General features: G+C 45.5%; 1 protein-coding gene across 1 annotated transcript in view; it reads left to right on the top strand.

Moving 5' to 3' along the window:
- Positions 1-372: 372 nt before the first annotated feature.
- ADCY10 (adenylate cyclase 10) overlaps positions 373-16,738 on the top strand; it is a 73,588-nt gene continuing 57,222 nt past the window's right edge. The window contains exons 1-5 of the mRNA XM_074960948.1: positions 373-517; positions 4,956-5,060; positions 8,192-8,230; positions 9,780-9,923; positions 14,752-14,957. Of these exons, the coding sequence (XP_074817049.1) occupies positions 373-517; positions 4,956-5,060; positions 8,192-8,230; positions 9,780-9,923; positions 14,752-14,957 (639 nt within the window). The remainder of the gene's footprint in view (positions 518-4,955; positions 5,061-8,191; positions 8,231-9,779; positions 9,924-14,751; positions 14,958-16,738) is intronic.

The following is a 16,738-nucleotide window of genomic DNA, read 5'->3' as shown; positions in this document are numbered from 1 at the left end:
CATTTGAGTTTACAAGAGGAGAGCCTCTTGTAGGCCCAAGAGTCACAACAGCCCAGACTCGTGTGGGGTTTCTATACCCCATCACACCATTTCTGTGTAAATGGGTTTAAAATACATTAATGAAGGAAGCTTGTCTCACCTAGCAACTGTTGCTACATAGACTGTGATATACAGAGAATGTTACTGGCTGAAACCCTTCCGTCAGTGAATTGTGACCTGTCCTTTATGGTGCTGCTGTCTGATCATCAGAAGAGTGGTCATGGATATGGCAGGCTAGTGGGAGTCACCTCCTTCCCGGAGTGGGAGGATCATATATTGAATTATCCATCAGTGTTCCAGGGCCCTGGGCAGCATGTTGCATTCATGGCCAACATGGAGCAAAGAAAGTCTAGTGACAGCTCTATAATTGGGAAAGTAGCAGCTCATGTCCCCGATCTCATTGTATATGGCGATTTCTCCCAGGAGGTGCCTTTCATTGAGAGTTTTGATGGAGTATTGCTTTTTGCAGACATTTCAGGTAGGTAGAGAGATTTTTGCAGACATTTCAGGTGGGATTTTCAGAAGGGCCCAAGGAAGTTAGGTGCCCAACTTCCATTGAAAATCAATGGGATTTATGTGCGTAAAGGCTTGTTTACATGGGAAGTTATTGTGCAGCAAGACAGGGTGTGAATCAACAGGATGCCAGTGTGCCATGTACTAACTCGGTGTGTGGACAGTGCTACAGAGAGTGAAAAGTTCCAGAGTGTGGCTTGATGTACTGTGCTCTCAAGCAGCAGCATGCTAAGCTGTATCCACGACTTAGCAGTGTCCATACGATGAATGACTGGGTGGCAAACTGGTATGCTGTAGAGTCACACCCTGGTTTATTGTGCAGTAACTCACTGTGCAGACAAGCCTTAACTCCTTTATTAGGCCTTTCCGAAAAGCCCAGCCTTAGTACATGGAAGGTTTAAAAGAGACATTGTCTGTAGTAATGGGAGGCTTGGACCCAAATCTAGCTGAAGTTACAGCTGAAATGGCTTAGGGACTTTCATCTTTATTACAGCAGTTTGGACGGTTTTGCAGAATTGGCTGTCTTTAGGCTCAAAAGAGTTTGGGACAGGAGTAGCAGAGGATGCTACAGCAGCAGCTCAGGGCAGAGTTGTCGACTGCTGTCCCCATCCTGGAACTTTGTGCAATTTTTTAGATATGATGGGCCCAGGCCAAAGAGTACCTGGAAGATAAGGACTGGGACCTTGAACTTGACTTTATATTATGTGGGAGGATAGGTTTGATGTGGTTGTGGTGGTTTGTGTTGCTGTGGAGATGTGCTGCTACATTCTCAGTTTTCTAAGGCGTGAAGGCTTTATGCCCAGGTATGTTGCATTTTTGTAGCCCAGCTGGGAGGTGAGGAAACATATATAACAGAGACCAGGTCATCATCCTCTATGATGAGCCTCTCCTAGTCAAATGGGTGTTGTAGAGAAAGTTACTTGTGGATGCAACTGTGTGAGAGTGTATCATCAGCAAGCATTCCTAAACTACAGATTGAATTGACCAATGATGGATGTGTACCTTCAACCAAAGGAGACTGCGCTGTGATTGCAAACGTCTCTACCCACTGGCATCTCCTCTGTCTTGCTCAGGTTCAGCTTTAATCAGGTGTTCTCTATCCATGAACTGATCTCCTCTAAGCACTGGGTCATCTTGGTGGTAGGGGTATAGTCATATGTATATGCGGAAGGAGAAGCAGAGCTGTGTGTCATCTGCATATTGCTGGCATTTGAGTCCCTGTTGTCTGACTAGCTTGTAGGTATTGAATAGGACTGGAGAGAGAATTGATCCTCGTGACACTCTGCAATTGAAAGGTCTGGTGGGAGACAGGCAATTTCCCATCACTACCGAGAAAGGACTTAAAGCTTTTTAGCATGTTCCCCTGGATCTCTGCCACCTCCCTCAGAAGAGTCAGCATGATCTCATGGCAAACAGGGTCAAATGGAGTGGGGGAAGGATCAGAACTAGAAAGCAGGGAGAGTTCCAGCATAGGAACAAAGTGAACTGAAAGAACTCTGACATCATAATCAAAAAGGCTGACAAAGGAGATGCTGTCGTCATCGTGAATAGGTCAGAATATGAACAAGAGGCTCCTAGGCAGCTCTCCAACACCACATTCTACAAGCCATTACCCTCTGATCCCACTGAGGGTTACCAAAAGAAACTACACCGTCTGCTCAAGAAACTCCCTGAAAAAGCACAAGAACAAATCCTCACAGACACACCTATGGAATCCCGACCAGGGGTATTCTATCTGCTACCCGAGATCCATAAACCTGGAAATCCTGGATGCCCTATAATCTCAGGCATTGGCACCCTGACAGCAGGATTGTCTGGCTATGTGGACTCCCTCCTCAGGCCCTACGCTACCAGCACTCCCAGCTATCTTCGAGACACCACTGACTTCCTGAGGAAACTACAATCCATCGGTGATCTTCCTGAAAACACCATCTGGCCACTATGGATGTAGAAGCCCTCTACACCAACATTCCACACAAAGATGGACTACAAGCCGTCAGGAACACTATCCCCGATTAATGTCACGGCAAACCTGGTGGCTGAACTTTGTGACTTTGTCCTCACCCATAACTATTTCGCATTTGGAGACAATATATACCTTCAAATCAGCGGCACTGCTATGGGTACCCGCATGGTCCCACAGTATGCCAACATTTTTATGGCTGACTTAGAACAACGCTTCCTCAGCTCTCGTCCCCTAATGCCCCTACTCTACTTGCGCTACATTGATGACATCTTCATCATCTGCACCCATGGAAAAGAAGCCCTTGAGGAATTCCACCATGATTTCAACAATTTCTATCCCACCATCAACCTCAGCCTGGACCAGTCCACACAAGAGATCCACTTCCTGGACACTACAGTACTAATAAGCAATGGTCACATAAACACCACCCTATACCGGAAACCTACTGACCGCTATACTTACCTACATGCCTCCAGCTTTCACCCAGACCACACCACACGATCCATTGTCTACAGCCAAGCTCTACGATACAACCGCATTTGCTCCAACCCCTCAGACAGAGACAAACACCTACAAGATCTCTATCAAGCATTCTTACAACTACAGTACCCACCTGCTGAAGTGAAGAAACAGATTGATAGAGCCAGAAGAGTACCCAGAAGTCACCTACTACAGGACAGGCCCAACAAAGAAAATAACAGAACGCCACTAGCCATCATCACCTTCAGCCCCCAACTAAAACCTCTCCAACGCATCATCAAGGATCTACAACCTATCCTGAAGGACGGCCCACCACTCTCACAGATCTTGGGAGACAGGCCAGTCCTTGCTTACAGACAACCCCCCAACCTGAAGCAAATAGTCACCAGCAACCACACACAACACAACAAAAACACTAACCCAGGAACCTATCCTTGCAACAAAGCCCGTTGCCAACTGCATCCACATATCTATTCAGGGGACACCATCATAGGGCCTAATCACACCAGCCACGCTATCAGAGGCTCGTTCACCTGCACATCTACCAATGTGATATATGCCATCATGTGCCAGCAATGCCCCTCTGCCATGTACATTGGTCAAACTGGACAGTCTCTACGTAAAAGAATAAATGGACACAAATCAGATGTCAAGAATTATAACATTCAAAAACCAGTCGGAGAACACTTCAATCTCTTTGGTCACTCGATTACAGACCTAAAAGTTGCAGTTCTTCAACAAAAAATCTTCAATAACAGACTCCAACGAGAGACTGCTGAATTGGAATTAATTTGCAAACTGGATACAATTAACTTAGGCTTGAATAGAGACTGGGAGTGGATGTGTCATTACACAAAGTAAAACTATTTCCTCATATTTATTTCCCCTGCCTACTGTTCCTCAGACATTCTTGTCAACTGCTGGAAATGGCCCACCTTGATTATCACTACAAAAGGTTCCTCCCACCCCCGCTTTCCTGCTGGTAATAGCTCACCTTACCTGATCACTCTTGTTACAATCTGTATGGTAACACCCATTGTTTCATGTTCTCTGTGTATATAAATTTCCCAACTATATTTTCCACTATATGCATCCGATGAAGTGAGCTGTAGCTCACGAAAGCTTATGCTCAAATAAATTGGTTAGTCTCTAAGGTGCCACAAGTACTCCTTTTCTTTTTGCGGATACAGACTAACACGGCTGCTACTCTGAAATCTGAAAGAACTAGGGACTTGAAATCAGGGAATGTTGCATGCAGGGTGGAGAAAAATTAATTAAAAAATATAAAAGATTTTTTTTATTTAAATATAGATTTATTTTAAGAAAAAACAACCCTATTTAAAATTAAACTTGAAATTAACAACTTATGTTAAGGCCTAAACTTATAGCCTATTAAAATCATTTAAATCACATAGCAGTACACGTTTGTTGCCAAGTTTTAATGAAAGTCAAATTTCATTTCAAATGAACCGGTGGAAGTCACTGGCTAAGCACCTGGAACCAGAGTTAGCTGATGTGCTAAACCAGTTTTTGGCAGAAGTAGCCTCTTGTTGTGGTGCAGAGAGAATATTTTCTTCATTTCAGTTTATTCCGCTAGTTCAGTTCAATGACTAGTTCATTCAAAATGAAGAAACCAGTTGGAAGTTGCAAAAGAGGGAATGATTGTTTTCCTTTTCCAACTGCAAACAAAAACAAGGTGTAAGAGGATGAGATCAACTTATTCTAAAATCTTGAAGGTTGTGGTGACCTAGAAACTCCAGTTCAATTCACTAACTACAGATAATACTTCCTTTGCTTAATAAATCAGTTTTAAATGGAAAATAAGTTTTGTTAAACTTTTTTTCTTATGTATCCAGCACATTTAAGGTAACACAAAGCATGTCTGACTGCAGTCGCTGAGATCTTCTGCCATTTCTTGCCTCCTACAGTGGCTGCCTGACTGCCGTTTGTATTACAGGTTTTACTGCACTGACAGAGAAGTTTAGCATGGACACCAGTCTGGACCGTGGTGCTGACCAGCTAACGCAGACCCTCAATCATTACGTAGGAGATATTGTAGAAGGTAAGTACCAGGCAGCACGATCCTGTGGCGGTTCAATGACAAGACAGAACACAGCTTTTAGCAAGCAAGCAGGCTGGTCTCTAACGGGCTTCCCCCTGTCAGCTTTCCACCTTCCCCTTTATTCTCTCTCTCTCCCCCCGCGCATTACATTCTCCAACAGATAAAAGGAATACATTGGCTTTGTTTAACATTCTTATTTACCAATTTCTATCTACCGCATTCCTTGCTCTCGGGCCTTGAGCCCAGTCCTGGGAGGCTTCCCATGGTTCATATCATCTTGGCGAGATTCCAAGGTTGATGCCCTTGAAAGAAGCTGTGTGTGCACTACTCCTACACAACACTCCGGGTGTGCCCTGAATGTTGCCAAGCGCATAAACCTTTATGAATCCTACACGATCCCTTGCTGAGAGCACTTCCTTGGCTCAGGTCTGGGGAACTTAAGAAATGCCCATCAGAAAGGTGTTCTGTTAAGCAGCGTGGGCCCTTCTTTACTTGGAGGTTGGGATCTTCTCTGTCACTTAGGGAGCCTTGAAAATCTCCCAAGATTAGGAGGGCTGGATGGAGCTGCCTTGGGAACCAGTCATTGCTGCTCCTCAGTGGCACAATGTGTCCTGCTTTGAAGGGTCCATTATTCCTGTGGCTCTACCCTGGTGTATGCCTCCACCTAAGTTCCCTGTAAGCTGTGCGGCCACATGGCAGCCTTCTTAGAGCCATGCTGGTGCTCAGGGAACCCGCCAGGGGACCTGCCGCGGCTAAGGGAGGGGCGCCCCTCCCCTGGCCCCAACCTGCTGCGGCTCTGGCCTGGACCTGCTGGGGGAGGGGCACTTATCCTGCGGCTCCAGCCCCAGAGCTGCAGTGGCGAGGAGAGGTCCCTCTCTCCCCCAGCCCAGGTGCTGCTGCGGGGAGAAAGAGCTGCGGGGACTCCTCTCTCCCCATGGTAGCCCCGGAGCCCCCTCCCACACCCCAAACCCTTCATCCTGGCTCCACCCCAGAGCCTGTACCCCCAGCTGGAGCCCTCACCCCCTGCACCCCAACCCTCTGCCCCAGTTCTGACCCCCTCCAAGACTCCTAACCCCTCTGCCCCGACCCCACCCCCACCATATGAATTTTGTTATGTGTCACACATCACCTCCATATTGGTGCACATAACAAAATTCATTCCACACATGGGTGGGAAAAATTAGAGGGAACACTGGTCTCCACCCCATTTCACTGGAAGAGCAATGTCTTGTTGTTTATGTGGCCAAGGAGTAAGATGCCCCTGTGACATCAGCACGCTAATGATTTGGGGAGCTGAGCTCTGACAAAAGTTACTAATTTCCTCTCAGGATCTAGAAAGTGCCTCAACAGCCTGAGAGCACAATGTGGCCCTTCCTTGTCTATCTTAGGCTCTTATATGGCTTCCAACACCCCTGTGAGGAAGTGAGGTAGGGGAGTGCTATTATTCATGTTATGGATAAGGAACCCAGGCATGGAGAGGCCAGCTGATTTGCCCAAGGTCACACCTGTAGTCTGTAATGGAGCAGGGAACCAAGAGTCTCTGGCTTAGCTTCCTAACCACTGGATCGTCCTTCCTTATCTCTCGCTGTCACATTGCTTTTGAGAACTTGCTTCAAAACTTCCCATGGAGCAGTGCTTCTGAAGCTATCCCCAGGGCCCTCCCCGTTGGATGTGACATTTTGAAAACTGAGCAGTAGGGGATTTGAAGGGTTGGGAGAAGAGGTGGGTCTGGGAGGGAATATTTCTAGTTGCCATAGAGAACACTGTGCTCTGCCTCCTTATGGTGGCTTTTGGGATGGAGTTTAACTCCCTGATTTTTGCTCTGAGCCCTCAGCAGCTGGGAGCTTTGTTGTGATTAAATGCTCAAGCATACACCATCTTGCTCACTCAGTCACACCTACTCTGCAAAATATGCCCTCTCAATGTGTGTGCGCACACATACACACGCACTGTCAAGGTTCCTTCCCCACTCTGAACTCTAGGGTACAGATGTGGGGACCTGCATGAAAACCCCCAAGCTTATGTTTACCAGCTTAGATTAAAACTTCCCCAAGGTACAAACTATTTTACCTTTTGCCCTTGGACTTTATTGCTGCCACCACCAAGTGTCTAACAAATATATAACAGGGAAAGAGCCCGCTTGGAAACGTCTTTCTCCCCAAAATCCTCCCCAAACCCTACACCCCCTTTCCTGGGGAAGGCTTGATAAAAATCCTCACCAATTTGCATAGGTGAACACAGACTCAAACCCTTGGATCTTAAGAACAATGAAAAAGCAATCAGGTTCTTAACAGAAGAATTTTAATGGAAGAAAAAGTAAAAGAATCACCTCTGTAAAATCAGGATGGTGATGTGTAAATACCTTACAGGGTAATCAGATTCAAAACATAGAGAATCCTTCTAGGCAAAACCTTAAGTTACAAAAAGACACAAAAACAGGAATCTACATTCCATTCAGCACAGGTTATTTTATCAGCCATTTAAACAAAACAGAATCTAACGCATATCTAGCTAGATTACTTACTAAGTTCTAAGACTCCATTCCTTTTCTGTTCTCGGCAAAAGCATCACACAGACAGAGAGAACCTTTGTTTCTCCTGTCATAAATATAAAGGGAAGGGTAAACACCTTTAAAATCCCTCCTGGCCAGAGGAAAAACCCTTTCACCTGTAAAGGGTTAAGAAGTTAGGATAACCTCGTTGGCACCTGACCAAAATGACCAATGAGGAGACAAGATACTTTCAAAGCTGGAGGGGGGAGAAACAAAGGTTCTCTCTGTCTGTGTGATGCTTTTGCCGGGAACAGAAAAGGAATGGAGTCTTAGAACTTAGTAAGTAATATAGCTAGATATGCGTTAGATTCTGTTTTGTTTAAATGGCTGATAAAATAAGCTGTGCTGAATGGAATGTAGATTCCTGTTTTTGTGTCTTTATGTAACTTAAGGTTTTGCCTAGAGGGATTCTCTATGTTTTGAATCTGATTACCCTGTAAGATATTTACCCTTCCCTTTATATTTATGACACGCACACACACACACACACTCCCCTCCCCTGATCGACAGAACAATTTGTTCCGTGATTTTCTTTGACAAGAGCTGTGTGTAACTTCTCTTGCCTTTTCTCTTGCTGCAGTGGTGCTGATTTACGGAGGCGATATCTTGAACTTTGCAGGTATTTATTAGCTTGCGATATCTAAGGAGGAAGTATTGGGGTGGGGTAGAGTGGCCTATTTTCCCGTTGTCATTTGACTTGTGAGGCTCTGGACAGTGAAGGCACTCACACTAGCCGACTCCCTTTCCTTGTTCTATTGTACCTATCCCTCTGGCTCCTATTCCCACAGGATTGATCTATGATTTGGAAGAAGCAAGAATTTACGCTATATCTTTCAGTTAGAAACAACCCCGATTCCCCTTCCTCTGTGTCTGATTGAGATACCCTGGCTGGCACTTCCTTTAGAACTGAGATCAGATGGGAGTTAGGCACCTAAATACCTTTATTTGGGCAGAAGCTTTTGTGGGCAAAAAACCCCACTTCTTCAGGTGCATGGATACACTTCTTCAGTCCATGCATCTGAAGAAGTGGGTTTTTTATCCATGAAACATTTATGGGCATTTATTTATGCCCAAATAAATCTGTTAGTCTTTAAGGTGCCACCGGACTCCTCGTTGTTTTTGTGGATACACACTAACATGTCTACCCCTCTGATACTAAATACCTTTGGGGATCTGGGCCTGAATGACTGTGCTAGCAGTTGCCCAAGGACAATAGGAGGTGCAATGCCTTAAGTGTACCTGAGCCAGCGGACGCAGGTTTGTGTGTGTGGGAGAGGGGAGGGGAACATGCAGCAAGCCACTGCACGGGGTCACTGACGGGGAAGGAACACTTGCAGTCAGTGTCTATAAGGGATCACCAGGAAGGAGGGTTCACTTGTAAAAAGCAGCTGCAGGGATTACTGGGTGGGAAGAGGTAGTCACAACCGACAGCTGCTAGAACAGGGGTCGGCAACCTTTCAGAAGTGGTGTGCTGAGTCTTCATTTATTCACTCTAATTTAAGGTTTCACGTGCCAGTAATAATAATCCATGCGATCCATGCTGAGCTGCGCCCCCTCTTGGCCCAGTCTGCACCCCTCACTGCCCCAGCCTGGGGCCAGAGGGCCACAGCTGAGGGTGGCTGCAGAGCCCCAGGCCGGCGGCTGGAACCCCAGGTTGGCAGCTGAGCCCCCCAGACTGGTGGCCGGGACCTGGGGCTGCCAGCAGACTGAGCGGGGCCGATGGACAGAACCCCAGGCCAGCAGCAGAGCCCCCCGGACCGGTGGTCGGGATCTGGGTCCAGCAGTGGGCTGAGGGGGCCAGTGGACAAAACCCCAGCTGGCAGTGGGCTGGTGGCCAGTACCCCAGGCCAGCAGCGGAGCCCCTGGGACCAGTGGCTGGGACCCGGGCAGTGTGAATGCCATTGAAAATCAGCTTGCATGCCGCCTTTGGCATGTGTGCCATAGGTTGCCTACCCCTGTGGTAGAAGCATAGAGGGGTTGGTCTGTTCACAGCCAGCAGCTGCTAAGGAGTTTGGGGTGGTTAGTGAGCAATCTTTCTGTGGGTCAGAGTGCTGGGCTGGTACAGGTAGATCTGCTGTGGCTTGTTGAAAAGCCAAGTGGCTTTGTCAGCACTTTAGAAACAAGAAGAGCATGTGTCCCATAAGTCTCTGTCACACTGCCTTCCCCAGGGGATGCACTGCTAGCACTGTGGAAAGTGCAACGAAGCCAGCTGAGCGATATCATTACACTGGCGCTGAAATGTAGCCTGAGGATCCAGGAAGAGTATGGGGTTCGTGAGACTGAAGTGGGTCTGGAGCTCCGAGTGAAGATAGGTACCATAGCTAATAGTGGAATAACAATACTTTGCAGTAACTAGAGAGCACATTCCCAAAGCACTTTACAAAAGTGAATAGGAAGCATTCACCCCATTGTGCAGGGGAGGGAACAGAGGCAAATGGAGATGAAATATCTTGTCTCAGGTCACACAGTGAGTTGGTGGTGGAGATGGGATGAGCGTTCAGGACTCCTCACTCCCAGTTCCCTGCCCTAACCAGTAGGCAGTTCTGCTTCCTGAATCACATGAGCCCCCAATCACTTCTCGTGCTCCCAAGATATGTCTCTGAGAAACACCATGCCCAAATCTTGTTCCATTTCTAGTGGGCCAGGAATCTGTAGAAGACATGAATTGCTCGGTGCTTTGATCAGTTGCATCCTTTTCAGCAGCTGCATGGGAAGGCTGCTTCTGTGGTAGGGAAAATGTATTTCTGGTCAGAGAGAAGAGTCTTTTGGGGACTGGAATAAAGAGCATTTCACCTCTAAGTTGCTGGTTCAAATTCAGCCTGTGGAAGTGGTGACCGAGACTCATTCCTATCCGATTGCCTAGTGGCTCATGTGAAATGCATTGCAGGTCTTGTTTGAGTTCCTAGCAGACAGGTATCTGTGACACATAAACCATCCTTACATTCAGAAACAGTTTCATCGGAGAAGCCAAGGATTGAATGGGCCTTGAGGATCAAACTGCTGAAGTACCTTAGGGAGGCAGTTTGGGGTAGTTGGTCCTACAGCTGGCCATTCTGCATCTATTATGTGAATAAACAGCTTCAATTTATTTATTGTTGCCAGTCTGGCACCTTTCATTGGTGCTAACTGTACCTAGTTTATTTTTACAGAGTTATGACTGTCTCTGAGTAGCTTCTGACTAGCACTCATGGACAAAATTCCATCAAAACTGTTTTTCAGTGGAAAATTGGGTTTTCTACTAAACAATTTTTGTTATGAAGAGTGTCTGTTTTCCATGGAAAATTTCAATTTTCCATCAAAAAACCCCCAAACAGCTGAAAACTGAAATATTTTGATTTAGAAATCCTGCCACAGTGCCTCATGGGCAATGTTCCCTCTAATTTTTGACAGGCCATGTGCGCAAAAAATTTCTTCTGTGCAAATTGTTGTGCTTCTGTGCAAATTTTTGTGTGTGCGGTGTTTCGCCGTGTGCATGGGGTTTAGGATCTGTGTGCACACACACATGCACATAGCTTAGAGGGAACAGTGCTCATGGGAATTGTATTTTGGTCATCTAATGTCCTCCCCAGCTGGATTACATCTCCCATTGTACACCACAAAGACTCTGATTATTAACCAATTCCCCTCACTAAGAGGGGACATTAAGAAGCATCATGGGTGATGTAGTCAAACTAGAGAGCTCAACATATAAAGGATAATGGGAGCTTGAGGCATCAGAACTACAACTCCCATAAATAAAGTGGGAGTATTTCCAAGTCAATTTTTTTGTTTTGTTTTCAGCCAAAGTATTTCAGCATTTGAATTTCTGCTGAAAATCAAAAATTTTTATGGAAAATTTAGACAAAAATTATTTCTTTTTTGTTTGTATTGAAATTGTCAGTGGAAAGAGTACCCCGTTTTTTTTACCAGCTCTACTTCTGAGTATTTCACATCCATGGAAACCAACAGGAAGTTGCTGGCCATTAGGGTTGTGGGAAGTGCCTTCACAGTACCTCTGTTCACACAACTGTCTGTTTGGGCAACAGAATGTAAAGCCACTTAAGTTTGGGATCTTCAGGAACTTGCTCTTTTGCCATTTCATTATATTAAGCTGGGGAGTTTTAGATTACATCTGGATGTTTTTTCTGTTTGTGTTTCAAGCAGACATTTACAAGCTCCCTTCACGCAAACTCCCAGCAGCAGCAGACTGAGAGCAAAACCCTTCTGCTTGCTGGCCTCCTGGTTAGACCGCACAGACAGAATGTGCAGTGATATCCCAAATGAGAGAGTGCTTTTTACTGAGTTCTACTCAAAGTCTTAGTAGATGCTGCACTGAGCAGGTTCAGAAGGGATTATTGAATTGCATATCACTTTATTGCTATCCAGCCAATGTTTCTCAAACTTGTTCATGTATGTATTCCTCAGTGGGCACTTCCTACATCAGAGGTGGGCAAACTATGGCCCGCAGGCCACATCCGGCCTGCGGGACCATCCTGCCCAGCCCCTGAGCTCCTGGCCCAGGAGGCTTGCCTCCAACCCCTTCCCCGCTGCTCCTCCTCCCACACAACCATGCCGCTGCGTGGGCAGTGGGGCTGCAAGCTCCTGCTGCTCTGAGCGGCGTGGTAAGGGAGTGGCAGCAGCGTGTGCGGCGGTGACAGGGTTGGGTAGTGGGTCCCGGGGGGCAGTCAGGGGACAGGGAGCAGGGGGAGGTTAGGACTGGGAGGTCCCAGGGGGAAGTCGGGGAGAGGGTGGTTGGATGGGGTGGAGATTCTGGGGTGGTCAAGGGTCGGGGAACAGTGAGGGTTGTATAGGGCATGGGAGTCCCAGGGGGCTGTCAGGGGGCAGGGGTGTGGATAGGTGGGGGAAGTCAGGGGATAGGGAACAGGGGGGGTTGGATAGGGGGTGGGATCGTGGGGGCGGTTTGGGGCGGGGGGTCCCAGGAGGGGGCAGTTAGGGGACAAGGAGTAGGGGAGGTTGGATGGGTCGGGGGTTCTGAGGGGGACAGTCAGGAGGTGGGAAGTGGGAGGGGCGAATAGGGGGTAGGGGCCAGGTTGTCTGGGGGGCACAGCCTTCCCCACTCAGCCCTCCATACAGTTTTGCAGCCTGATATGGCCCTACAGCCAAAACGTTTGCCCACCCCTGTGCTACATGCTAAGTACCAAGCTCCAGGTGATCACTCTCCTTACAATGTGTGATGTGTATGATGTACACATTGTAAGGAGAGTGATCACTTTAGATAAGCTATTACCAGCATGAGAGTGGGGTGGGGGGAGAAAACCTTTTGAAGTGATAAACACCCATTTTTTCAGGGTCTGTGTGTATAAAAACATCCTCACTGCATTTTCCACTTTTATGCATCCGATGAAGTGAGCTTTAGCTCATGAAAGCTTATGCTCAAATAAATTGGTTAGTTTCTAAGGTGCCACAACTACTCCTTTTCTTTTATCTTAAGCAGTTTAGTATCATCTACAAACTTTGCCACCTCACCGTTTACCCCTTTCTCCAGATCATTTATGAATAAGTTGAATAGGATCGGTCCTAGGACTGACCCTTGGGGAACAACACTAGTTACCCCTCTCCATTCTGAAAAGTTACCATTTATTCCTACCCTTTGTTCCCTGTCTTTTAACCAGTTCTCAATCCATGAAAGGATCTTCCCTCTTATCCCATGACAACTTAATTTACATAAGAGCTTTTGATGAGGGACCTTGTCAAAGACTTTCTGGAAATCTAAGTACACTATGTCCACTGGATTCCCCTTGTCCACATGTTTGTTGACCCCTTCAAAGAACTCTAATAGATTAGTACGAAATGATTTTCCTTTACAGAAACCATGCTGACTTTTGCCCAACAATTTATGTTCTTCTATGTGTCTGACAATTTTATTCTTACTATTGTTTCAACTAATTTGCCCGATACTGACGTTAGACTTACCGGTCTGTAATTGCCAGGATCACCTCCAGAGCCCTTTTTAAATATTGGCATTACATTACTTATCTTCCAGTCACTGGGTACAGTAGCTGATTTAAAGGACAGGTTACAAACCATAGTTAATAGTTCCGCAATTTCACATTTGAGTTCTTTCAGAACTCTTGGGTGAATGCCATCTGGTCCCGGTGACTTGTTACTGCTAAGTTTCTCAATTAATTCCAAAACCTCCTGTATTGACACTTCAATCTGTGACAATTCCTCAGATTTGTCACCTACAAAAGATGGCTCAGGTTTGGGAATCTCCCTAACATCCTCAGGTGTGAAGACTGAAGCAAAGAATTCATTTAGTTTCTCTGCAATGACTTTATTGTCTTTAAGTGCTCCTTTTGTATCTTGATCGTCCAGGGGCCCCACTGGTTGTTTAGCAGGCTTCCTGCTTCTGATGTACTTAAAAAACATTTTGTTATTACCTTTTGAGTTTTTGGCTAGCTGTTCTTCAAACTCCTTTTTGGCTTTTATTACATTTTTACACTTAATTTGGCAGTGTTTATGCTCCTTTCTATTTACCTCACTAGGATTTGACTTCCACTTTTTAAAAGATGCCTTTTTATCTCTCACTTCTTCTTTTACATGGTTGTTAAGCCACGGTGGCTCTCTTTTAGTTCTTTTACTGTGTTTTTTAATTTGGGGTATACATTTAAGTTGAGCCTCTATTATGGTGTCTTTGAAAAGTGTCCATGGAGCTTGCAGGGATTTCACTCTAGTCACTGTACCTTTTAATTTCTGTTTAAATAACCTCCTCATTTTCGCATAGTTCCCCTTTCTGAAATTAAATGCCACAGTGTTGGGCTGTTGAGGTGTTCTTCCCACCACAGGAATGTTAAATGTTGTTATAACACACTGCTTTCTTCTTCAGCTATAAACAGATTGTTATAATGGAAACCGATTTGCAGCCTTATAACAGATGCTACTGTGTGACCCTTATAATTATGTGTGCATTATTATTATTATTTATTAACTGACGTGCTGTTTAATTCATTGGAGAGTGTTGTTCTAGAAATTCTCAGATTCCTAGAATAAATATCACATATTGTCAAGAATTGATCCAAACCTCCCACCTCAAAAGAAATAGGTTGGCCTCCAAAATCCGCTTCCAAGATAAATGAGATACATATATTACAAATGGTAAAGTAAATGTGCCCTCCATAACAATCCTGTTTCTCTTGTCAGGGCTATCTGCAGGTCACATCTCCAAAGTTGTTGTGGGAGACAATAAGCACCAATATTTTCTGGTAATTGGCCGAGCAGTGGATGAAGTTCGGTTGGCCCAAGACCTAGCAAAAGCAAGCGAGGTTATTCTATCGCCGAACTGCTGGGAACTCTGTAACAGGAACATGATAGAAATAGAAAGAATTAAAGATCAAAGAGCTGTTAAGGTGGGCAATGTGGAGTGTGCAACAATGGTTCATAACCAGTGGAGTTCATATTGCCTTGTTATCTAGGTTGGGGTATGTTTACGTGCCTTATTGTCTTCTGCTGGATGCAATCTCACACGTATGCTTGTGTGTATATTTGTTATTGGGCCTCTATCCAATGGACCAGCTGGGCAGAGCGGGGCGAGAGGGATGGTGATGCAAAAGTTGAAAGTGGTGATGAAGTAAGAAGGCATAGTAGAATGTGGGAAATATCTTGTTCCCTGGAAACATGGGTTTAATTTTGGCTTCCTCTTGCCAGGAGTGGCTGGTCGTTAGGGAATAAGGGGGGTAAGCCTGTTATACCAATAAAATAAAAACCAGCAGGATCTTATTAAAGGGAAAAAGGCAAAATACCACATTTATTGTGAGTACAGAAAGAATCATAGTAAGCAGTTAGTTATAGTTATAACATTCCATTCAATCTCATATTTATTCACACATTCATTCACACACACACACACACACACACACACACACACACACACACACACACACACACACACACACACACACACACACACACACACACACACACACGTTCTGCAAGGTTGTTATCATAGTTACCAGCCTTAGAGTTGCTCATGCCAAGCCACTGGCCAGGTGGCCTGGACATGAGGAGGGAGCAGGGCCTTGTCAGATGCTCATCTGATGCTCCTGAAAGTTGGTTTGCAGAATCAGACCCCCCAAAGTTCTCACTTTTTAGAGTCTATTTTTATCAGAATTTCTTCCTATGCCAGTCTATGGGAATTGCTTCATCATGCTGTTGCTGAATCAATCAGCAGATAGCACATTCCTGACGGCTCTGTGCTGCTAGATGTTATCTTGTTCTTTGGTTCTCCCATTCTTGAGGCTGTTGGGTGGATTCCAGTCTGCCTTCCGGGGGGGTCCTCTGGTTATTTCCACTTGACGCCTTCTTCAGCCGATGGACACTGGATTCTTAGGCTGGCACCTCCCTGATCATTCAGTTATTATCCACACCAAGCATCCATCCACATACATCCTCTAGCTCTATTTTAATCACAATTGTTAATACAACAAAAGGGCGGGGAGTCTCTGGGTGCTGTTTCTGTTGTTACAGAGTATTGCTTTGAGTCTCTCTCTGTGTGAATTGCTTTGAGAACAGACTCTGTCTTAGAATGTACTAACGCAATTAGCAGCTTGCAAGTTTCACACATAGAGGGAGAGAAACAGTACCAAAAAACCAAGAGATCTCTTAATTAGTAATACCCTGAAATTTAAACTATGGGAAATCAAACTCATTTGTGATTTTAATACAGAACTTCTTTAATATGATCCAACATAATCCCCCTTTTGACACTAAGATTTATAATCGTCAGTGTCACTTTCTATGTAGCCTATTCAAGAGAACGTACTGTGAGGCAATTTGAGTTTGTGATTCCAATTCATGCCACATACATGATCCTAGTGATGTATCTTTACTACAAGGTTCTGGGGCAAGAGGAAGGTGAGGCACACCCACTTTTGAGGAGTCCATTCGGTACAACCTCTAGTGTCCAATAGCTTCCCTCCCTCCCCAGCCCACTGGCTTGAGGTCCAGGGTAGCCAGAAGGATCCCATGTGTAATATGGGGAGTGGGTTAACCTTCAATACCTTTTGCCTCCAGGGACTGTTGGTGTGCAATTTTGACAACAATGTCTCCCATTAACAAGTCTGGTTTTACAATACTGGAAACATATTGCATCCATTCATATTGATAAGTGTCAAACAATGATCTCTTTCTT

The sequence above is a fragment of the Natator depressus genome, chromosome 8, assembly GCF_965152275.1.
Source record: "Natator depressus isolate rNatDep1 chromosome 8, rNatDep2.hap1, whole genome shotgun sequence".
Classification (NCBI taxonomy): Eukaryota; Metazoa; Chordata; order Testudines; family Cheloniidae; genus Natator; species Natator depressus.
Note: the sequence above shows the minus strand (reverse complement) of the source record. Positions and strands in the feature narration are given on the sequence as shown.